This window comes from Antechinus flavipes, chromosome 5 (genome assembly GCF_016432865.1).
Source record: "Antechinus flavipes isolate AdamAnt ecotype Samford, QLD, Australia chromosome 5, AdamAnt_v2, whole genome shotgun sequence".
Taxonomy (NCBI): Eukaryota; Metazoa; Chordata; class Mammalia; order Dasyuromorphia; family Dasyuridae; genus Antechinus; species Antechinus flavipes.
The window spans coordinates 101331952-101357221 of NC_067402.1; the positions used below are offsets into that span (position 1 = coordinate 101331952).

At 35.3% G+C, this 25270-nt stretch overlaps 1 protein-coding gene across 1 annotated transcript; it reads right to left on the bottom strand.

Annotated features, from left to right (window-relative positions):
- Positions 1-999: 999 nt before the first annotated feature.
- On the bottom strand, positions 1000-24046 carry WEE2 (WEE2 oocyte meiosis inhibiting kinase). Its single transcript, XM_052000632.1, has 11 exons — positions 23596-24046; positions 19910-20103; positions 16426-16477; positions 14402-14574; positions 12800-12921; positions 9499-9645; positions 7796-7903; positions 7596-7681; positions 6329-6499; positions 3593-3735; positions 1000-3096 (listed from the first exon to the last, which is right to left on the bottom strand). The coding sequence occupies exons 1-11, from the start codon at positions 24013-24015 to the stop codon at positions 2931-2933; spliced, it is 1782 nt and encodes a 593-aa protein (XP_051856592.1). The 5' UTR covers positions 24016-24046; the 3' UTR covers positions 1000-2930.
- Positions 24047-25270: the final 1224 nt, after the last annotated feature.

The window sequence follows — 25270 nt, forward strand, 5'->3', positions numbered from 1 at the left end:
ATGTTTAACATATATTGGATTGCTTGCCATCTAGAGGAGGAGCGGAAGGGAAGGAGCAAAAAAAAAAAAAAAAGATTATATATATATATATATATATATATATATATATATATATATATATATTATATATATATATATTGATCTGAAGGAAGTGGCCCTCTTCAGTTCCAATAGAGCAGTAATAAATTGAACCAGCTATACCCAGCTAAAGAACCCTGGGAGAAGACTATGAACCACTACATAGACTTCCCAATCCCTCTATTTTTGTCCGCCTGCATTTTTTGATTTCCTTCACAGGCTAATTGTACACTATTTCAAAGTCCAATTCTTTTTGTACAGCAAAATAACTGTTTGGACATGTATACGTATATTGTATTTAACTTATACTTGAACATATTTAACATGTATTGGTCAACCTGCCATCTGGGGGAAGGGGTAGAAGGGAAGGAGGGAAAAAGTTGGAACAAAAGGTTTGGCAATTGTCAATGCTGAAAAATTACTCATGCATATAGTTTGTAAATAAAAAGCTACAATAAAAAAAATATTGAACAAAAGGTTTTGCAAGGGTGAATGTTGAAGACTAGCTATGCATGTGTTTTGAAAATAAAGTTTTGTATATTAAAAAAAAATGAAGATAGTTACTGTGTCCTTCTTCATCTTCTCTATCTGGGTTAAATATCCTCACTTCCTAATATCCCCCATAGCTGGAGCCCCATAAATATTTGTTGAATGAAATATGTCATCATAAGGAGGGATGATTTGACTTCCTTGGTGTACCTAACTTAGAACTGGGAATACAGGATTTGTGTAATATTACTCGAGTTCGGCATTTAATTTAAGGAAGACCTGGTTTCAAATTGTGCCTCAAATTATGCTACTTAATAGCTACTGATCTTTGAGCAAATTGCTTATAAGTTTATGCAATTCTGACAATTTCCAAGGATTTATCTACCAAGTCAAACAGTTGAGATGAATGACAATTACCCAGAACCACGGGGATTACAGATCCTTTGTTTATTCCCGTACTTATAAGAGCAATAAAACAAAAATATAATCAGGGCTCCTTGTGCACAGTACATGTGACATTATCCCTTCTTCTGTCCTTAATTCTCTTACATAGCAAGTATATCATCTAAATTATTTGAATGTGAACAAAAAGAAAATGGTTGGAGGAATTGAGGGAAAGCAGGGCATACCAAAGAATGGTGGGAAGGAAGTGAGAACCCAAAAAAATACCCCCCCGATATCTTTATTTATCCTTAGATAGCACTTAATAATTTTTTTTTAAAAAGGAATCCCAGTTTTGAAACACATCTAGTGTAGAGTATACCTTGCCTCATTTCTTTATCTAGTTATTTTATAGCAAGGGAGAAAAATTACTTCAGGACTTCTTTCTCAATTTCTTTCTGAAAATGGGAATGGTTATAGGAAAAAGGAGAGGCAGTGAGTTCATATAATGTATAGAGCATCAGGTCTGGATTCAGAAAGAACTGAGTTCAAATCCAGCCTCAGACACTTATAGCTGTAGACCCTGTGGCAAGTCATTTATTGCCTATTTGCCTCAGTTCCTCATTTGTAAAATGAAGACATATTAGAGAAGGAAATAGCAAACCATTGCATTATTTTTGACAAGAAAACCCTAGGGACAAAGTCTATGGACACACAGAGTCAGACACAACTGAATGACTGAACAACACAAAGAAAAAAAAAACGGATGGATATATTCTAATAAATAACATTTAGACAATTAACATCTGTCTTCTTTAGACCTGGAGATATTTCCAAATACATTTTATCAAATGTTTATGCAGATTATAATACATAGAATATAGCCTAGTTGTCAGCTTTTTAAGAGTGTAAAAATATTGTAAATACTTTTCATTATCAGCTTCTTAAACCCTTATCCAAATGAATTAAAAATGCTTCTGTCAATGATTTTTCAAGTTACTGACTATCCTGTCCAAAAGAAGAGAATTTTCCCATATTTGGCTTTGGAAAAATAAAACCTTTATTTACAAATGTTCTATTCATTTAAAAAAAGATGGAAAGGGGAAACACTTGAATAAAATTAATGTTTTTAAAAATCACTAGGAACAAAGCCAAATTCAAGTTTTAAAATCAAAAGAAACTAGTGATTCAAAAGGGAGAGGGAAATTAAAGCCAAACACCAGAAAGAAAGAGTAAAATTGTGACAAGACAGCAAAATCAGATTCCTCTTCCAATGTTTCATCACAGCTTGTTGGCAATCTCACAGGTATTCCTATTTGCAAATATAACTTCCCATTTCAATTAAAGGCTAGACTATTCATATAACTATAGGAAGAACAGAAAATGTTCTCTCCCTCAAAAAAACATATTAGAAGAATCACTAGTTCCAAACCCATTAGGAATTGTTGGGATCAGGCATTACTAAAGTCTATTAACCTTATTTCCAAAATCTAAGCACAAGACAAAGATTCCATTTCTCTCTAGGCAAAATATCTTCCAAGGATCTTTTTGAAAGTGATCCGACAACCATCTCTCAGCCTGGAAAGTCATTTAAATATCTTGCCATTTCATCATTTCGTCTCTTAGAATCCAAAAATTCTTTTATGCCTTTGCTCAAATATATTGAATAGTGGCATCTAGGGGTGGAAGGGTAGGCAGAAAGAAATGCCTACCAATTGATTTTTTTTCCAAGTCTGTATCCAGTTGAAAAGCCAATATACCTTTATAGTTAAAACTAGACCTAGCATACAAAATCCAGAATGTATCGGGAAGTTGCAATCATTCCTACTGGCTACTTTTCCATTTTAGAGCAGCAATAATTGGTGTCAAGTTTCAGTTTGGAGGAATCATCAAATGTTTCTAGAGCCTACCTTCAAAGTGGGACTGGTTAGCACTAAATGGAGCTCTTCCAGAGGTTATGTGGAAGATGAACAGGTCTAGGCTTACTGAGATTTTCCAAAAGTGAAACTGTGTGATCTTTTGACTTTCCCTCCCACCAATCTACTGGAGCTACTTGACCTAGTTTTGGTGAGGAACCCAAGAAGTGCAAGAGAACGTTGACTGGTATCTTCTTGGTGGCTCTGGGCAAGATGAACTTCTTTCAGTTCCCTAAGAGAAAAATAAAATTTGTTTTACTTGATCCAATTATCAATTGTGGCAGGTACCAGTTTTACTAGTGACAAACTGCATCATCAAAACAGCATGAGAGGAAACTATTCCAGCTCACTTTATCGTTTCCACAGGTAAGCTCTGTTATGTTCAGGACCAAATGTGTGGCAAACTAGAACTCATTTATGATGCTTTTGCCAGTCAGATATAATTAGCCAAAAAGAGAAGCCAAAACCAAAACCAAAACCCATCATGTAGTAGCAGAAAGTCATAATATGGGAGGAAATGGAATGGCTAAGACATGAGTGGATTCAAGAATCAACAATTCTTGGAAAGACAAAATTTACTCTTTGAAATTGTTCTAGTATGTGATTCCATAGTACAAAGTGAAGTCATTGGGTTCTTTTGGCTAATGCCAACTGTAATGTTAATGCCAAAGTATAGTATGAGAGCTCCTTGACTTAATTCTTTATTGCTTCCAATATTCAGAACCCACCTCTCTAATTTAGCCGTCTTAGATTTTTCTCTGTCCAGCTCCTTCTGAAGCTTTGCAGTTATACTCAAAAATGGTCTGATGACTGTGTTCCTAACCAAAGCTGCTGCTGTTGGCCTCTCTTCTGGCTTAGGATGGATCATAAACTGTGAAAGGAAGTAAAATATTATTGCTTTAAATGTGGTCCTTTTTGAAGATTTTAAAACTTCTTGACTTACCTCATATAATAGTGTATTAATACATATTTAACATCCAGCTCTCTGGAGTAAAAATATTTGTATAAACACATTTAATCTGCATTATCAATATTTTCTTCATCCTTTTAAGTATTGGCAATTAACAGAAAATAGATCAATAAATCAAGTAATTGATTTGAAGAATTTGTCAGATTCTGAGGTATGAATGCTCATATTAAAATATTTAACAATTGGCTTTTTTGAATCTGTTCAAGATGATTCTAACATCTCTTTGCCTTTGTGCTCCTTCACACTGTTAACTACTAGTCTTCCTTGTGATATTCTCTTCTCTTGACATTTAGTTCCTCTTATCATTTGACTGGTCTTTCTTGTTATCCTTTTCTAGAAATTCTTCCTCCTAAATGGAATTATTTCCAAAGGCTCAGTCATCTGCTTCTGTATTTTTCTAAGCTTGCCCAATCTTACCTCTATTGAATATGACCCCAAAATCTGTATTCTTGTCTTAACTTTTCCATCTTACCTTCAATCTCATATATACTATGTACTAGATATTTACAATTAGTTGTCCAATCACCACAATCTCAATGACCCTAAATTGAATCCTTTCTTTACCCTGCATAAAAATGTTTCTTAGACATATCTATTTTTTATGAAAAAATTCCTGTTGAGCCAAGGCAATTCCAATAGATTTAGGATGGAAAATGTCTTCCACATTCAGAGAAAGAACTATGGAAACTGAATGCAGATTGATACATTCTATTTTCACCTTTTTTCCCCTCTTTCTTGTGATTTTTCCTTCTTCTGATTTTTCTTTCACAGAAAGACTAATATGGAAATATGTTTAAAATGATTGAACATGTATAACTTATGTCAAATTACTTGAAGAGAGGAAAGGAAAGAATGGGAGGGAGGAAAAAAATTTGGAATTCAAAATCTTTTTTTTTTTTTTAAATGAAGGGAAGAGGGAGAGGGAGACCATTGTCTCTCTGGTCTAACGACTAGGGAACATTTAATGCTTTCCTTCACCTTCACATTTAGTTAAAACCTGTTATTTGCCCGAAAATTTTCTAACATCCATCAATTTCCTTTTCATTTTTACAGCAATCTCTCTTGTCCCATTTCTTAACTACTTGATTTCTAAATTATAACAATAGCTTCACTGCTACATTTGTCACTGGCTTCTCTTCTTAAACCATTCTGGGCAAAGTTTCCACAAAAGGTCCCTTCCAATTTTAAATATAAATATATATGTGTGTATGTATGCAAATTCCTATTCTCTTCTTTTAAACCAAACAAAAACATTTATTATATGAATATTATATGAATAAATTCTGTTATAAAAATGTTATAAAATAGCTAATTAAAATAGTCAACATTTAGAAAGTAATTTAGGAAAATTTAAAAGTAATTTAAAAGTTACTATGTAGACTCATATGCATTTCATTTGATACTTATAGAAATCCTATGAGATAGGTGCTATTATCTTCATTTTATAGATGAGAATAGAAGGGAAACCATTCAAGAACTTATTCACAAAAAAACAATATAAGTAATCCACAGATTCTAAGCCTGAGTTGATGTACCTGATTAACATCAAGCTAAAGTTAACATCAATTTAACTTGGCATTTGGGATCTCCAACCACACAGCCCCAGAGTCTTCCTAGTTTTATCTGTTTTTGCCTCTTCTATAGTATATTTTGTGTTCTTCTATTAGTATCTAAGTTCCTAAAATACAGAGCTATCTTATTTTTAATTGAATCCTCAATGCCTGGCACATAAATGTTTGCTGATAGATATTCATCAGAGGAACCAGTTACTTCAATCAGTAGTGGCCAAATTGCTTCAAATCTTTCCTATGCATTTCTGTCTTTGATCATGGTTTTCCTCCCTCCTGGATAAGCTGGAATGATCTCTCTACCTGGGATAGTGCTACTGAAAGAAAAAGGAAGAGGGAATATAGGGAAGTGTAGAAGAAGTAAAAAAAAAAAAAATTTTTTTTTTTTAAAGAGGGAGAGGATAGAGAATTCCTTGAAGACAGGGACTGGAAACTTTTTTCCCCAATTTTTCTCTACCATCCAACCTTAACGTAATATCGCATGCAACACACAAATACTTGAACTGAAAGTGCCTTTTTTCTCCAAAAAACCCCCACAAAATTGACCTTTTTAAAGTATTATAAAAATTATAAAGGTCCAGACAGTTAAGACAGCAATTTAACCATTCTTTTATTTTTCCAAATACATGCAAAGATAGCTTTCAACATTCATCTTTGCAAAGCTTTGTGTTCCAAATTTTTCTCCCTCTCTTCCCTCTCTCTCCCCTACATAGCAAGTAATCCAGTGTAGTTAATTACTCTCTTATACTCCAAGTTCAAATTAATGTAGCCTCAGAACTCTTATCTTGCCGTGATGTCTCTCTCTATTTGCTTTGTTCTTTGGATCATCTTTCTCCCACTCTAATTCCACCAATATGTTCTGTCCTTCTTTTCCAACTTCTATCCCCACTTTCCAAATGCCAACCTGATGTCTTAAGAGATACAACCTTAAGCAAATTGTAAAAGTCTTTGGAGAGCTTCTGTGGAAGAGCTGGAAGGTTGCCTCTACGGATATGATGCCAAGGCTCATCATTGGCTGGTAATGACTTTGCCCCTGCAGCTACAGCAATTGTCAATCCAAGGGCAAACACATCTGCTTTGGGCAGGAATCGATAGTCCTTCAAAAAAAAATAAAAAATAAGAAGGCAAGTAAAGAATCTACTAATGGTAATGAGACTGGACAAGTAGTCTCTGAGAGAAACTTCAGTTCTCTCAAATTCATAGGAATATACATCTGTACACTTTGGACTTTTAAAGTTTATTTCTTTGTTCCTGGAAGTAAGAAAAGAAAATTACAAAAATATTTTATACTTAGCTCATGGGCAGCTGTGAATTTTGAGGAACCTAACAAAACAATGATATGCTCTGGGGAAAAAGACATTAAATTTTTTTTTAAAAAGATAGTGTATACAGTACACAGGAAAAAAAGATTCTTTCCCTTTCTCCATTTTCAAAGCCATGAAGTATTACCTATATTTCATGACAGATATCTTCAAAGATAGAGGATTGTCAAGATCTTGCATTACAAGGAATGGGCAGCACTACCAAAAATATTAGGAACAGGACAAGGTGAGGAGTGGAGGGGTATGAAGGTTTTACAAATAGGAGTTTGGCAGGAAGATAAAATCTAAATTTATTTGATCAATATTTTATCTCAAAGCAGCATGAGACCTTCTTTACCAGCATGTAAAGTCCTTGATAGATAAAACTATTAAAAAAACAAAATAAAACAAAAACCTTGTTTTTATATCACCAAGCACAAAACAGGTACTTAATAATAAATGATCAAACTATACTGATTCATAATGAATAAAACATTCATCTAGAGTAGTGGTTCTCAGTGGTTCTCAAAGTATCTGGTCTTAGGACATTTTTATATTCTTAAAAATTAAGGGGCCCCCAAAAGCTTTTGTTCAAGTGCATTATACCTCACAATATTTCCCATATGAGAAATTAAAATGTCTTTTATTATTATGAAAATAGTATTGGCCTTTCAGAGTACTTTAAAAAGTCTCAGGCACCACCAGGCCATACTTTGAAAGCCATTAATCTAGGAGAATATTTGTAATTTGTAGTCTCTCTCCTACAACTGGACTGAGAAAGAGACTCTGTATTCTCATAGGAATACTTTTACATTTCCTGCCTGATTGTCAGCAGGTTCAGCATCTGTCAGTACATATCATCCCCAACTACCTCCCTGATTTACAACTGTACCTCTTGTAAAATCTCATTGGCCAAGAAGCGACTATCTCCCTCCTCTACTTGGGGGCTCTGGATTGAAGTAACAAGGCCCAAATCACCTAAGAGAAAGAAGGAAAGAATCACTTTAGAGATCTCTCATGGAAAGGCCTACAAATATCAGTACAAATTTCATCAGACCACAATTAAATGATATGGAGAGAAGGTAGTCTCACCAATTTTATACATCACTTTAGCAGAAAGAAACCAGTCATCTTCATTCTCCCCTTCTTCTGAGACATATGGGATATCATCTTCTTGCTTTTTACAGATGAAGATGTTACCTGTTCAGAGTTGGACTAAAGAATTAATATCTTTCTCTAACTTAATTCGAGCTTTCTCAATATTAGGGGAAGAGAAGGAGGGAGGAAGAAAGGAAAGAATCTGAAACTCACTTTTAAAAACAAATTTTAAAAATTATTTTTTATGTAGCTGGGAAAAATAAAATATCAAATAAAAAGTTAATGTCTCCTCTCCCCAGAGAAGAAAAAAAATTGGAAAACATTATTTTGAACAAGACTCCTGAAATTCTTTTAGCCCATGACTACATTTTATAGGACTCTTTCTTCCTAGAATTCCCTTCCTTTTCATCTTTACAACTAAGATTATTGTCTCTTTGTTGAAATTTTCTCTCATCTTAAATATGATACAATTTAATAAGATTGAATATGGATTATGGGCTATGACCAAAATCTGTCATCTGCTCCTCCTGGAGCAGAACTGTTTTCATTAATCCATCTTTTTTCATTGCTAATCTACCTAACAAGAATAAATGAACACTCATAAGAATGGCAATTAAGGCTTCTTGCGAGCTTTTCTATGTGTATCTCCATCAGCATTTAACCTAGTGCTTTGCATATTTGTTGTTGTTTCGTCATATGGGATTTTATGTGCCTCCCCGGCCTTGGTCCGTGAGATTTTCTTGGTAGGGACATCATTTCCTTCTCCAGTATGCTCCCACATTTTACAGATGAGGAACTGAGGTAAATAGTGACTTGCCCAGAGTCACACAGGTAATTAGTATCTGAGGTCAAAACTGATATCTTCGGGACTTCAAGACAGGTAGTCTCCACTGCATCACCTGGCTGTCCCTTAATTCCCTGGGGGCACTAAGGTTAAAACTCTCAATAGCAGTTATCCAGCTAGCTTTACATTTAGTTAAGCCCTTAATAAAAGCTTCATTCTTTCTGTTAATTTATGTTAACACCTTCCTTCCCCAAAATGGCAATTAACTGGATTAATATAAAACATACATGATTATTCTTTAAAATTAAAGAAAAAACCTGCTGGTTTTATATAATTCTTTAAGTACAGAAAGCATTTCATATTTATCATCTCATTTGATTCTGACAACGCTTTGAGGTTGGCTCAATAGATACCATTATTTCCATTTAACAGATAAATAAAGAGAGGCTCAAAGAAATTAAATCACTTGCAAATCATACTGTACTCTTCTTTCCCTCATCCCCAAGTCCTAAAAAGAATGGAAACATACCTAGCCCAACTCCCAATACTCCAATTATTAACACTTGACTGCTCAGTTAATTTCTGCATTTTTATCCCAGTTACTTCTTGACTCAGAATGATTTAAGAATTATAGTACAAAAAGCAGGTAGGTAAAGCAACTCAATGTGCACATTTTTCTCTAACAATTGTAGTGAGACCTTTTTCCTCAAGTAAATCTGTAGTTTTATTTTTCCTCCCACTTTAACTTTTTTCCCCCTTTTTCTCTCCCCCAAAAGAGAAGGAAGAATTGTATCTCATGCTATACCAGTGAACAGAAACATTTGTTTTTAATACACTCACATATTCTGGCAACAGATAATACTGGAAGGACATGACAGTAGTAGCAAGGAGAAGAAAGTAGAGTTGTACTGACTGGGCTTGATGTCCAGATGCACCAGGCCTGAGTGATGGATATACTTTAGCCCCATGGAGATTTGTAGGAGCATATTCTTGAGTTCTGGCTCTTGGAAGAAACGGCCAAGTTTCTCATTTTCAGACACAGCAGCCTGCAAGCTCCCACCTAGCAGAGAACAACACACTGAAGTCAAATTGAGAGAGACCAAAGCAACAGTAAAGCACATAATCCAATTTGCTAAAGAACAAATGCATGTGCTTTTGTTTAAAGGGAAAATCTCCTAGGACAGGCATGAGGAGAAAGCATAGCCTTTGGGAAGAGGCCTAAAGAATGGTTTTCTAACATTCTCCATGGTTCTAAAATATCTCTGTATCATTCCTACTGTGCTAAACCACTGCATGCTCTTTTCAAATGATTTGGGCTATGGTCTTCCTTTGGCTGAGATCTATGAACAGTTCTGGAATGGAATTATTACTGTTTATAATATCTGCCTCCTAAGGAAATACAAAGAAAGTATGTTAGAGGCCCCTAAGTGCTATACATTTGTAAAATCATTGGGAAATTTTAGAGACCACTCTAGGAAATAGGACTAAGGTAGATGACAGGACTATAAGGATGTCACTGTATAAAAAGGCGTTTATACACAGTTATTTTCAAAAGCCTATTTTCTATGACTTAGAGAAAATACATCATGTTCCTTCTGAGGGCCAGAAGTTTATTTAAAAAAAAAAAGAAAGGAAGAAAGAAAAAACTAAAAAAAAAGGAAGAAAAGTTGCTAGGACCGTGCTTGGGAAGAAATAGTTCAATGCAGCTAGCTTATCAGAAAAGAAGGAATGAGGACAAAGGAAAAGGATGGATGACTGGAAAAAGAATAAGTTTGCAGAGAACTGGAGCCCCTCACTAAGTTTTAAGTCACTTGGATGACTTAAAGTGAGGGCCTAGATAGCATAAGAGGAGGAAATACTTTATGTGGATTTCATATTTCTTGAAATCTCACTTTTGATTCTAGGAGATAATTTGGAAAGCATAATTTCCCAAAAAGCATAAAAACCCCAAAATGAAGCTGATATTCATTTAATACTTGAAGTTGCAGGCAGGAAAGTGGACTCCAATCTTGGGAGGTAGATGCTCTTATTATGGTCCCTATTTTACAGTTGTCCAAAAACATGCAGCAACAAGAGTCTGAAGTAGAATTTGACCTCGGGTGTTCCTGACTCTAAACCCCATGCTTTATCTACTGGGCTATCAAGCTGACAGTAATCTGGACAGCTAGGGTATCCTCTGATCTCCCATGTTAGGGAAGCATTTCCAATACCAAAACAGCCAGCTGCTTGAGTACTTGAGAACTTGGTCTTTTTTCGAAAGTTCACCAGGAAGATAAAAACTAAAAATCAGAGGCATTTTTTGGTGGTTCAGACCTATTGATACCCTAGGACAGGGAATTCATTCCAAAAACGAGGGGGAAATCTCAAATCAATCCTATACAAAGCAATATCTGTAATTTAAAGTTCTCTGGAGGCATGTCAGCCAGTTAGTATGTGTGAGAAAAATTTGAACTCTGGTTTTCCTAACTCTACAACTGACCATCTATTTCCTTATGCTATGATTCTTCTCTAATTTATGTAATCATACAGAATATGGAACTCTGGGGAGAATACTGTTTTAAGCAGAATCTGGTTTCAGATCCTATGAGACCTTAGGCAAGTAAGTCATTTCACTTCTCTGGCATTTACTTTTTTCCATCTATAAAATGACTAAAGGGAAGAGGGAGAGAGGAGAATGCTAGACAACTCAAGATCACTTCTAATTTAGAATTCTAGTTAAGTTAGAAGGCACCAAATTCATAATATTTCCTTAAATCACGCTACAGGCTTATCAAAACAAACCATACAGATTAGTTTATTAACAAATGGATAAAAAAATTACACTGATATGGAAAAAGCAATGTGAATTGTGAGATGACTCACTATTCTCGACTAAAGAGAATTTACTGCACTCAAAACTCAAAGCACTAAAGCTAGGTCACAATTAGCGTGAATAATGAATTTCCTAAAGTAGTTCAAAGAATTTGAACTGGAATTCTTTGAAGTCATAATTATATAAAATATGCTTATTGGTTCCAGCCCAATTCATAAACAAAGTAAGAATTTGAATTATGCAACTACTTTAGGCAAAATCATGTATAAATACTAATTGGGACCTAGCTATATAACTTACCCAATGTTGCTACTAGACTTACAATAGTGCTTTGTGGAAGAAATAACAGCATTTTGTTGTTTGGTTGGTTGGGTTTTTTTGATAGGAGGTAAGGTAAGGATGTGATGGTTACCTATTTTAAACACAGGCACTCCTTTCAATGCAATATCATCTTAAGGATCCTGGGAATTTCAAAACTAATGTACATTCCACAGGAATCCTATAGTTCTCCAAATTTAGCCTGCCATAGATCCATATGGCAGGTACAGATGTGAACAGATTTTCTGAGTTGATCCCACAATTAGAGGTCTTTACAGTAACCTTAGAGCAGGGAAGTTCTTAATCTTTTTTTATATCATAAATCCCTTTGGTGAAGTTTATGAAACTCTTCTCAGAATATTTTAAGTACATAAAATACATAGGATTTTAAAGAAAATTAATTATATTGAAATGTAGTTATCAGATATTTTTAAAAAGTTTATGAACTCCAAGAATCCCTACCTTACATAGTCCAAAGGTTCTCAGTATTGCTAATATACTGAACATGATTTTATAATGCTCAACCTGAATGCAATTTCTTTAGTATACAGCCAAAATCTCATTTTTCATCTTTGTATTACCAGTACATGGTAGGTGTTTAATAGAATTTTGTTGAATTACTTGCCATACCCTACACACGTGCTCTAGGCCATATCCACCCATCATTTAATCTGAATTTTATAAACACCTAACAAGCTGTTTAACGATATAATAAGTTTATAATTTAACTATATTTGAAGTAACTATGGAACTTGGATTAAATGGGAGGGATCAATAGCATACATACAGCCATATGCCAGATTTGGCCATAGTTGAAGTAGAAACAAACCATACAGATTAGTTACCAATTTTAAACACTTCTTTCAATGCAGTATCATCTTAAGGAGTAGAAAATGGATTTGGAGTTCCTCTTACTTCATTCCCCTGCCCCTGGACAAGAGACCCTCCCTCCACCCCTATATGTATGCTGAGTACACCACGAGGTGCCATCAGTACAGGACAGTTCCTGAAGACCTTGGATTTTACTTCATTCCCAAGAGATCATTTCATTCCATTCCCTAGAGATCGGAGTACCAGCACTCACCATTACAGTATTCATTCTGAATGATCATATGGTCATCCTCCGCCCATGCAGAATAATAACGGACAACGTGGGGATGCTGTCCCAGCACTGCATGTGCGTAAACTTCTCGCAGAGCTGAGGGTCTTGGAGACAAAAGGATAACAAATGAGAACATGTATGAAAATTTTGGAAACATTCAAACATATGGAAAATACACATATAGAAAATACCAATAATGATGACTTTAGGAGGAGGTTTCTAGGTGGTCATTGCCAAGAGGGTAAACGTGTTTCTATTTCTAGTCCCATTACAAAGTAAAGTGGAAGGTAGAGGGGACAATTTGAACTGTTACAACAATACACCATACTTCAATAAGGAAAAAGGATACTTTCCTATACCCTGGAATAACTCTTTAGAGTTCAGTGAATAACTGAATTTTAGTTTTTTGTTCTAACAACAAAACTATAATCCAACCACAAGTATGTGACCACATAAGACCAGCCTTAAGGAAAAATTAACAAAATAAAATGGGCAGGGGAATTGGAAATACATGGAACAGGAGAGTATAATATTTGCTCAATTTCATCTTGAATACCAAGACCATATTTTGGACCTACAGCTTTAAATTCTATGTTTCCAATTTCCCTTTTTCCACCTCAACAGGGCTGTAAAAGTCATAGCTTACCTGATTCATATGGCTAATTTCTGTGAGAAAAATGGCAGCTCCAATATTTTTATACTCAAGGTTAATTAATGTTTTGTGCCTCTTCACACAAGAATGTTATCTGACATTAGCAACTGATGCTAAATGCAGTTTCATTTCACAATGCCATAGTCAAAGCAGAACTTAAACACTGATTGTTCAGTACTAGAACAAGAACTAGAAAGCAAAGCTACTAATTTTTCTCTTTCATTAAACAGGATCTTGGATGCTTCGATTGTTTGTACAAAAGGTCAAGAAAACTATCTTAAGCCACCATGAATGTTTTATGAATAGCATTCCTGATCTGCTGAATATTATGAGAAGGGTGCTTTCAAGGCAGACACACATACAAAGGGCTAATTTATGTGAAGTTAAAACAACAATCAGAGCAACAAATTATGCTTCTAACTGCATAGCATCATCAAGTTATTATGTAAGATTTAATCCTCTGCTTCTGAAGCTAAAGTCTTAAGAATATAATAACTAATATTTATATAGAGTTTGCCATGTGCCAGGCAATGTGCTAAATGCTTTATAAATATTATCAGATTTGATTCTCACAACAACCCTAGAAGGTAAATGCTATTATTATCCCCATTTCATAAGTGAGAAAAGTGAGGGAGATAAGGGTTAAGTTACAAAGCTTGTGAATGTCTGAAGTTGAATTTGAGCTTGGATCTCCCTGACTTCAGGACTAGAGTTCTATTCATTTCATCATTTAGCTGTCCCAGTATAACATTGGTATTGTTAAGACATTGGGGCCAGAAAGCAAGAAAATTTTGTATGAAGCTTCAAGCTGTATTTCAATTAAATATCTAAAAGAGATATTAAAATATTATCACCTTGTGAGATTGTGAAGGAAATTTTGAATGTTCTATATGAATTCCTCTATTTCAAAACAATAAATGTTTAAAACTTACTCATTTGTGGATCCTCCCAAACGTCTTGTTGAGCGTTTAATAGCATAAATATATCCATCCAGCCTCTTGATGCACTTGTAGACAGAACCAAATGCTCCTACCCCAATTTTTTCTAACTCCAGGAATTCCTTTTCATATCGGGAAATCATGTTGCTTTCTCTTGTGACATATCTCTGAGGAGATTAAAGAAAGGGAGGATGGAATGAAATGTGCTAGAAAGAATGCTAGCCATCTTCCTTCCTAAATGATTTTAAGATAATCAACAATCTTCAAAAATTCAAGGGATGGTCCTCCTTACTCTTTGAAACCAGTGGCAGCAATGACTTTTTCTTCATTATCTTAATTTTCAATAACCTTATATTCTAATTTCTTTTCACATCCAACTTTCTTTTCTTCTTGTCCCAAACAATATGTTTGTTCTCCCATGCTTAACCCTAGATGTTTTGTTTCTTTCCTTAATATCCCTTTAAAGAGCTTCTCTATCTCCTAATGTTTAACTGCTCATACACAAATGGATTCTAAAATTGTATTTGGGTTTTGCAACTTCCAAAGCCAAACTTATCTTTAATAACACAGTGTTGGAGAAATGTGATGGCAGTAATACCATTTGTACAACAGGGGAAATTGAGAAGTAAAACCTCTAAGAATAAAATTAACTTTGACTTGTACCTCCTCGGTTATTAATAAGTCTTGCTGGCTCATCTTCTATAAGATCTTTTAATTATGTTCCTTTCTATATATTTCTAGATATAAGCTTATTCCAAAGTCATTTACTCTAAGGCCTTACTCATGCCTTTCCAAGTTTCTTTTCATCTTTAGCATTGATTGCTTTTCAATATGTTTTAAATATGATGATAAGAATGGTTTTCTTAAAATTTTATTAAAAAATTTTCTTTTAAAGACACAGGAATTGAGAAGTAATAGTCAATGATCTCATTTGAAATTTAAGTTCTATATAGAATTTAAGACTCTCTCTACACTAACTACCTCCTCTACCTAGAAGACCATTGGTAGAGTGGACAAAACATTGGACTAATAAGAGTTGGCAGCTAAATGGCACAGTGTATAGAATACTTATGTTACTGAGATCAAATCCGGCCTCAGACACTTTCTAGCTGTGTGACCCTGGACAAATCACTCAACCAACAAGTCTTAGTTTTCCCATATATAAAATAAGCTGCAGAAGGAAATGACAAACCATTCTGGTATCTCTGCCAAGAAAACCCCAAATGGAGACATGAAAAGTAAGATTTAACTAAAAAGTGGACAATAAAACTTCCTCACACTGAGATGTTCAAAAGTGCTGTGGGATCCATGAGAAGGTAAGAGGATCCCTCTGAATAAAGGTCTTCAAGTCTAGTTCTGATGACCGATTGTCAGACTTTGGATTGAAGGTATAGATTTGACCAAGCAGCCTTAAGTCCCTTCTACACTTAAATGTTTCATATTTAAAGCTTCCTTAAGTTGAAGACAGGGGGAGAAATTTAAATTACCAGCTTATTTGGTAGGGTTTCTGGGAAGTACAATTTATATAACTACTCTAGCCAATTACTTTAAATTAAACTCTAGATCACCCTTTTTTCTTTCACTTTTCTCTTTTTTCTCTCCCAAAAGTCTTGAAATATATACAATTTCTGCAAATTGGCTTTTTCCAGCTCCTACTCTATTTAGAAACCATTCATGAATTCCATTGGCAGTCTGGACTCCAACTCTAGTTTTTTAAATAAAACTCCTGCCTACTATTTAGTTGGAATATGTGCGCTCTCTCTAAACTTCTGATTCCTTAACTCAATCAGTGCTTACTTTTCCTTAATGTCAGATAGGGACAACAGTCTTTAGATTTGGAAACTACATGAGCTAAAGAAATCCTAGGTTACAAAGATTATATTAACACCAGAGAAAAAAGACCCTAGATTAATATCCAAACAGATCTAGGCACTGTGGGGTGTTACAAACAGATGGCAAATCTCACAAAATACTCATGCTCACATCAAAGACACCAGGCCCTGGAAACCCTCACTCACCTTGGCAGGAAGCCCTTGCTCTTCATTGTCTTCAGAGAAGTCAGATTCCTGACTAAAAAACAAAACCAAACCAAAAAAACCCAAACAGAACAACACATACATATAAATACACATAAGAAAGCTGTCCCACATTCTTCAACTCGAGTCATCATTAAAGTCACTATTCCTCAATACCTATGTTAAGTGAGAAACTCTTAGAGTTACAGAGTTAATAATGTAAACAAATTCTAGACACCTTTATTGAATCAAAGTTATAAAGGGAAAAAAAAGTCATGTGGATAGTTATAGAGAATCAGTCATGATGGGGGGCTGAGAATTGGGGGTGGGAGAGGAGAGGCACTCTGCCAGCCAAATTAGAGTCTGACATTCCATAACCTACCAGCTCACTAATGGCAGAACATTTCTAATCAAGCTCTTTTCCAAGAGGGAGGGGAAAGAATCTGACTTCATCTCCCATACCTTTTAAGGAAAAAAAAAACTTGAGATCTTTTAAAGGCCCCCAAGAATTAGTTATTTCCAAATAGCAGATACACTAATCACATTTATTACTAGCTACATTATTTCTGGATTCCTTTGAAACTCTCCATCATATTTTCCTTCTTTGGTAAACTCATATTTGGGAAATCTCATTATTTATTCTACAAGATTGAATCTGTCTGGTAAAGCTCATCTCATCAGTATCTTCATCCTCTTTGAATGGGCTCCAAGGCTTCTATTTAAAGAGAAATCTCAGTGCAATCTTTTCCCTATTTACCATCAGCTACATTGCTTTTTGACTTCTTTTGACTTCTCCATCACACCCTTTTTGCAAAATACTTTCTCCTCTCACCTTCTAACCCCCATTGCCTTTTATGTGTATTCTTCCTGCCTTCGATTGTAAGCTCCTTGAGACAGGAAATATGTGTTTGTATTTCCAGTAATTTACACAATGTTGAGCACATAGCAGATATTTAATAAAAGATTATTAATTGATAAGAGGATAGGCAATCTCAGTAGTCTATTTAATCTCTGAGCTCAATAGAGTTAGTTCATCTAAGGTGAACTTCATAAGAACTACATGAAGGGAAAAGGGACTTCTCTTTAACCTCAAGCTTTGAGTACCAACCATTATTATACCATATTATTAAATAGCCCGACATAAAAACTAGTTAACTGCAGTTGACTGTTAATTAATGGGGAAACACACTCCCAAGATAGGAATTGGAAGAAATTATCCTAGAAATCAACTCCAACTCCTTGGGGTTACCCTTAGAAACATAAAGTGAGGAGTAACTTGCTCCCTTCTGGGAACCCAATCTACCTACGAGAGGAGAATGACACTAGAACAATGCTATATACTCCCCAACTCTCACTACAGTGAGAATAGCAGGCTTGGATAACCACTTATTAGAAGCTATTCATAAATGAGATGAGAATCGTACTATGGTTTTTTGAGGTCCTCAACTTGAAGTCTAAAATAAGTAGGCTTAATATGGATTAAATATAAAAAATTTCTTATAAGATATTATCAGATTCAACAACAACAAAAAGTCTGCTCTCTTGATCAGGGAAAAAAAAAAAAAACAAAACAAACATTTCTAGAGCTCTAACAGCCTGGGGACTTGCTGCCATCTGGCAATTTCCTATTTAACTAGTGGTTGTTGTTAAATGCTAAATTCTCTTGTGTTTCCATGTAGCTGAAGGACTATGAATGTCAATTCCTTCTAAATTTCAGCATCCAGGAGGGGAAACCTGCCCACCCTAACTTTTCTTTACATAGTTTCAATGACTACACCTTTGGAAGGTTTACTTTTACTGCCTAGGAAGGGGATGTTAAAAAAAACAGACAATCAGAAGATAGGATTCACGGAAATATCATTGACTTTACTTGATCATTCGTGAATGAAACTTGCAAGTATGTTCATATGTTTGAGGAAAATCTAGATTGAATATGGGAGTTTAGTTGAAGCTAATCTCCTTTTCAAAATCCATATATCAACACTGGCCATAAAATTCACCACTCTGTCAGAAGTTTATATTAAATATCATTTCCGTCTTGTAATGAGTAATATACACATAGACAAGGGCTAAACTTCAAAGGGCTACCCACTATAATAATTGGCACCAGAAGCAGGCTAATAATGTAACTTGTGCAGAAATTCTATTTACTGAAGATTCTAGCCATATCCTGGGAATCTATGCTGGCCAACACAATAGACCTAGGCATAAAGGAAATAAAACCCAACTTGCAATGTTAGTCTAAGGAGTATCTCTTAACATAACAAGATTCCTTCTGTCAGCAGGCTTCCTTTCTCCAGATTTAAGGGGAAAATACTTTTAAAATAGTGAAACTGTCCTAAAATACTCAGAAAATAAAGCAATTTCTACCTCCCAAATCATTTTGTAGGGCAATTCAATCCAGCTGTTTAACTATCAAACTCCCACATGATCCCCACTCAGCTATGGACACCTCAAACCTTTTCCCTAAATCAAATACAAACTCCAGACTTGAGAGGACAACATGCTCACATTGTGAACATAAGGTACTATGTCTGCCCGTCAATACTCAATTAAAAGAGGATCCAATTCTACCAACCATTCACCTTAAAAAAAAATTCAGTCAACAAGCATTTATGAAGCAACTATGTTTCAGGTAATAGGAATATAAAGAATCCAAGAGCCTATGATGCCCTAAAGAAGTTTATATCCTATCAGGGAAATAGCTACAAAAACATACACCATATTTGCACATGTATATATACACATATAACATATAAATAAATACAGGCAAAATAGACTCAAAGATTTTCACATCTTTGTTCAATATCAAATACCTCTGGGCTTCTTTTGTTTTAACCAAAATTGTCAAGATTGTATATGTTGCTGCCCACATATGAAGAGACATTTAATTTGATTAAAGTTGAAATCTCAATTTTACTTCTTGAAAATCCTTCACTCTCCCTCAAAAGCTAAAATAGTTAATTATTCTTAAAACAAAAAATATAAAAAATGTTTTTAGCAGTTCTTTTTATAGTAGCCAAGAAAGGGCAACTAAGTGGTTATCTTCCTTATTATTTGGGGCATGGCTAAACAAATGTTTGCATATGAATTTAATTGGACATTATTATGCCAAAAGAAGTTATAAATTAGTGGTACAAAGGAAACCGAGAAGACTTCTATGAAATGACAAGAGTGAAATAAGCAGAACAGCTTATACATTGAAATTAGTGAAAACCAAGTCCATTCAATGCACTGACAACTCATAAATTTAAAAAAAAAAAAAAAAAAAGACGGAAGTTAAAACACATTTCTCCTTTCAGAGAGAGAGGATGAACTTAACTACAGAAAGATGTACACGTACATGACCAATGTAGGAATTTGTTCTGCTGGACTATGCACATTTGCTATTCAGTTTGAGGGAGAGGAGGCAGTGAGTGGGAAAGATTATAAATGTACATAAAACAAATGAAAAGAGATAAAAACAGAAAGGTATGATGAAACTCACGGCTCTTCCCTTATTTTCCTCTTGCCACTGGACTGGGAGACCATCCTCCTGTAGGATTCTGGGGTGAATGGGTTCACATTGACCTGAACTGGTGAAGACATCTGATATGTGCTAATGGCAGATGTACATCGGGCATGCTTAGAATTTCTTGTAGCTGGCTTTCCAGAGGAACACACATTACTTGTCAGCAGGCTCTGATTTGAGAACAACAAAATTAAATTTCAAAAGAATGTCAGGATTGACTAAATCTTTTTTTTTTAACACTATGATTTCAATGGTAAGGGGAGCTTATGGCGAAATTGCCTGGGCACTGGGAGGTTAAGTGACTAATCTCCACGAGCCAGAGATAAACTCTGAATGCATGTCTTCTTTCCCAATTACTCACCAGTTACGTGCTCTCACTAGCTCACTTGACAGCCACCACTTTCTCTTCTCTAATAAAGACAGTTCTACATCTCTCAGTCACTACTCCACATTAGATGAAGGCCCCCATGCAGAATACATAGGAGCTGGAAACCCCACTCTACTGTCTTTGCCGAGAAATCTCCAAATGGGGTCATGAATAGTTGAACATGATGGGGTGGGGGGAGTAGCTGAATAGCTGGCATAGCAGGTAGAGAACCAGGCCTAGAGTGAGGAGTACCCAAGTTCAAATCCAGCCTCAGACATTTACTAGTTATGTTACCCTAGGTAAGTCGCTTAATTCCGATTGCCTCCAAAAAAAAAAAAAAAAAAAAAATACAGTTGAACTGCAACAACAAAAGAGGGAGTTTCCTCACTGATAAGAAGTTAGGAGGGGCAGACCAATAAATAGAACTACTAATTAACCTCAAGAAGCTCCTGGTGGCTCGGTGACTGTAACACACTTTGAGAGGGAAATACCCAAGTTCCAATTCAGTTTTAAGAAACTTCCTAGCTGGTTGGTTAAGCCACATAAGCTTTGCCACTGGAGGAGGAAATAGCAAACCACTCTAGTATCTTTGTAAAGAAAATCCCATGGAGAGATCCACAGGCTCACAAATAGTCAAGGTTGAACATTTTCCTCAAAGGATTGTTGTGAAAGATCAAATGAAATGATAGGAAAGCACTTTATAATTTACCAAATGCCATACAAAAATCAAAATGACTAAAAATGCATTTTGATATCAGTTCACAAACATTGAATATATAGTAAATTAATTAAAAACAAACTTTCTTGGCCAAAACATGTGATGTAAAGAGCTTTGGATTTTAGAAGGCTTTCGATTAGATTAGGGGTTTTTAATCTAGGATCCATGCATTTTTTGAAGTATTTTGGTAGCTATTTTAAATATCACAAGGGGAAGAAAAGGGCTATTCAGTTGCTTTTCGGTCCTGTCCAGCTCTTCAGGACCCCTTTTGGGATTTCCTTTACAAAGTTAGAGGATTTGAGGTCAACAGGATCACACAACCAGGAATAAACATTTATATTGCACCTATAATATGCCAGGCACTGTGATAAGCACTTTTTGAAAATATGATCTCATTTGATCCTGCAAGCAACCCTTCTAGATAAGTGCTATTCTCTCCTTTTTACAATTCAGGAAAAGATAAGTGATTTATTTGTTCAAAGTTACAAAGTTATAGCTCCATTTGGAATCTTCCCGAGTCCAAGCTAATGCTCTATCCACAGCACTCTGGCTGGAAAGGCAGCAGGAAGGCCAACAAAAGGTTATACAGAAGAGAGTAGACAATGAAAAGATAGCAGAGAACTAAATCTTGTTGAGAATGAAGGAGGTGGGGCAGCGAAGTGGATAGAGAGCCAGCCCTGAAGTCAGGAAGACCCTAGTTCAAATCTGATCTCAGACACTTAATACTTCCTAGCTGACTGCTCTGCAAGTCTCTTAACCCCAATTGCCTCAGAAAAAAGAGAGAGAGAGAGAATGAATATGAAGGAGTACTTATGTGATTCACCAAAAACAAATAATGAAACAAGCACTTAGAAGAGTGAAGAAAAAAGAAAACCTCCACCCTTGTTTATTGAGCTCAGAAAATGATCATCAATTAGAAGGGATGAAAGACTGGCTCTCTCGTACATTTAATACATACTTTTCAGAAGGATATTGCTATTTTTAATATGACTTGAAATAATATATTCGAAGTTCAAAGGGTCAAAGAATAGTAACAAACATTTCCCCAAAGATAAGCCATTAATAACCATAGCAGAGAATTCTTCAAATTGCTAATTAAATAAATCAAAACAATCCACCTCACATCTAGTACATTAAAAAAGATGACAAAAGAAAGATAGCAGTCATGAAATGATATGCACTCTAAAGCATTGTAGGTTGAGCTATGAATTATAATTATTTAGAGAAGGTGTTTGGAATTAGATAAAGTGATCAATCCCTTGACCTAGAGGTTTCATTTTTAGTCCCATAATGCCCCAAGGAAGTCAGGGAGGGGAAAAAAAAAGTTCTTTTAAATACCAAACTATTTAAGCAGTACTTTTTGTGATAGCAAAAAATTGGAAATAAAATACATGCCTATCAGGTGCAAAATGTCTGAACAAACTGGAATACACAAATGTACTATTATTGTGCTATAAGACAAGGTAACATAATGAGTACAGAGAAGTCTGGAAAGACAGCACTGATGTAAAATGAACTAAACAAAGCTAGTAAATACATTCAAAAATTTCAACAATGTAAATGGAAAGAATAATAAACAGTATAAATTTAATATTTCAGAAATAGAATGATTAAGTTTTGCTTCAAATAGACACACACACACAAGGCAACAACCCTCCCTGCCCCCACTATAAAGGTCCACAAATATGGGACATTGGAATAAAGTTAGATTTTTTTAATGCACAGATTAATTTTGCTTAATTTCTCCCTTAAGATCCTCACTCCTCTTTTATTTGTAAGATTTTTGTTTGTTTGCTTTTGTTTGAAAGGATGGCTCACTATAGGAACAGGAAAGCAGAAGGATATGTAGGAGCAAGAAAAGAAAGATATCAATAAAAATCTGTTTTTTAAAAATACTGGAAGGGTTCCATAATGTGGACAAAACATGATGCAAATTTCATCTCAAGTCTTGCTACCTTCATTCATCTTCTGCCTTCCCCTTATTGATTTTACCAATTTATCCCAAATAGTCTTTGTTTATACATAATTGTTTACTCTGAGTTGTTTGGACTGTCTCCTCTGTGAGCTTCTGGAGAGTAGGAGCTGTCTTTTGTCTTTATTTCAATCCTCAATGTTCAGCACAGTTAAGCTCTAAATAAATGTTTGAGAGGCAGCTAGGTAGCAGTGGACAGAAGGCAAGTCCTATAATCAGAAAGACTGAAATTCAGATCTGACCTCAGACCCTTACACTAGCTGTGTGACCCTAGACAAGTCACTTAACTCTGCCTCAGTTTCTTCATCTGCAAAATCAGTTGGAGAAGGAAATGGCAAATCATTCTTGTATCTTTGCCAAGAAAACCTCAAGTTGGGTCACAAAGAACCAGATACAACTAAAGACAACAACAAATGCTTACTGACTGATCATCTGAAGAAAAGTTTAGAGTGCTTAAAGTTTAAGATTCAAACAACTAGAATACTAAATGGAAATATAAAATCAAATATACTTATCTTCCCCTCAGAAATAAAAAGCATATTTTATCTCTAAAAAGGAAATATTTGCCAGAGGCTTCAACTATCCCCTTTCTATAACATGCTCACCTTGGGGGTACATGGAGAGTCACAAAGTTGCAAGTTTTTCCAGGATACTACTGGGGTTCTAGAGATGCCATTGAAAGATTGTGACAAAGGACTCAGCCCCAAGGAGCCATTTGCCTTCTGGTCAGGACTGTCTCTGAAACTTCTGAGAGGCGGTGTAACTTGACTGGAGATCCTTAGGGGAATGCTCTCAAAAACCTCGTTTGTCAATGGAGATCCAAGCCAAAAGGTCTTTTCTGGGGTCTGGAAGGAGGATGCAGGCCAATGGGGAGTTGGAGAATATGGAGTGGAGTCCAAAGATGCTTCCTGCAATTTCTTATTGTTTCCTTCTCTTTCCTTTCCTCCCAGAATCCCAGCATCTTTTTCACTAAAGGAGATATTTGATTCCAGTACAAGGTTACCCTTATTCTTATTGCCTTCCATCTCAGCCAAATGGGCTTCACAGTACTAGTCAGTAGTCTGTAGCAAAGAGAATAGAAAAAATTTTGGTCCTCAAGTTATAAGCTTCCTTTTTGTTCAATACAAAGTCAAGGTATACCTTTAGTACAGCCATTGATACATCTTAAATATTACCTACCAATCACCTTAAATATTACTTACCAATTGGTACACCATTGATACCATCTTTGTAACCCTCAGCATGTGCTTATAGGACTCACTTGTATTTTAAGTACAAAAACCCCTTAGAGGCGATAAGAAATTAAAAAAGCAATTCTATCCCACAAGTTCCACCTTCCAAGTTCTTCACTCATTCTCTTACCCTTGTGTTTCATATGCTAGCCAAACATGGATTTCATTTACTGGATATATATATATACATATTTTTTAATCCCACTAGCAAAGACTTGGAACGAAGTCCATTCTTGCAGAGAAATAACTGAGCAATAATCCTGAGCACACACTATTTATAAATACTCACCTGCCTCGTGTTTTAAGCTAACAGCTTGTAATTACCATCCAGCCCACCGGTACTTAATCACCATAACTAAAAAGCCTCACACAGTCTTTGGCACTAGCTCAGGGCCCTAATAGGGCAACATCTCTGGATCCTCTGACATATTCACCCCAACACAGATCCACATGGACTGCATCACTTAAATTTTCTGAAGCAAGAGTGATCAAAGGGCTATTAGGAAGGAAAAAGGCACAGACAAAACATAATCTTAGGCTTTTGCAATTGGAAAGATTTTAAGGAATCATCAGTCCTGCCAGGTAAAAGGCTCTTAGAAGGTGGATAAAAATCACTTCAAGGAGAAGACTGCTACTATTGTTAAAGTTCTATTTGTAACAAAATGGAACTTTTAGCAATAATAGCAGTCTTCTTTTTGGAGTTTTGTTTTGTACATTTGTACTTTTTGTACTTTTAAAATATCTTTCACGACAGTTCCTCATTTCATTCTCAAGATAAGGACAGGAAGAGGGAAGCAAATATTGCAAAGAAAAATGAAGGGAATAAAATGAAAACGAAAACCATCACCCAAACTTCTAAAATCAAACAAGAACACCCATGGGAAAAGGAATGCCTTTTTAATTAGGTTCTCTGCCTGCCTCCTAAAAGTCTGCAGAGTAGGGGAGACTCTCTTCAATCCTCATAATAAAGATGGGACAGAAATATTTTTTCTTTCTTCCTTTTCCTCTTTGATTCTCCCTCCTGTAGAAAACTCCCAAAGGATAAACT

What these genes read in the sequence shown, in the direction of transcription:
- WEE2 (XM_052000632.1), bottom strand. Translation starts at nt 24,015, where the DNA reads ATGGAAGGCAATAAGAATAAGGGTAACCTTGTACTGGAATCAAATATC. An exon ending in AGGAAAATAAGGGAAGAGCC is followed by an intron (nt 16,478 to 19,909) that starts GTGAGTTTCATC and finishes TTTGTTTTTTAG; the next exon opens with TCAGGAATCTGACTTCTCTG. An exon ending in GCATCTGGACATCAAGCCCA is followed by an intron (nt 7,904 to 9,498) that starts GTCAGTACAACT and finishes AACTCTGAACAG; the next exon opens with GTAACATCTTCATCTGTAAA.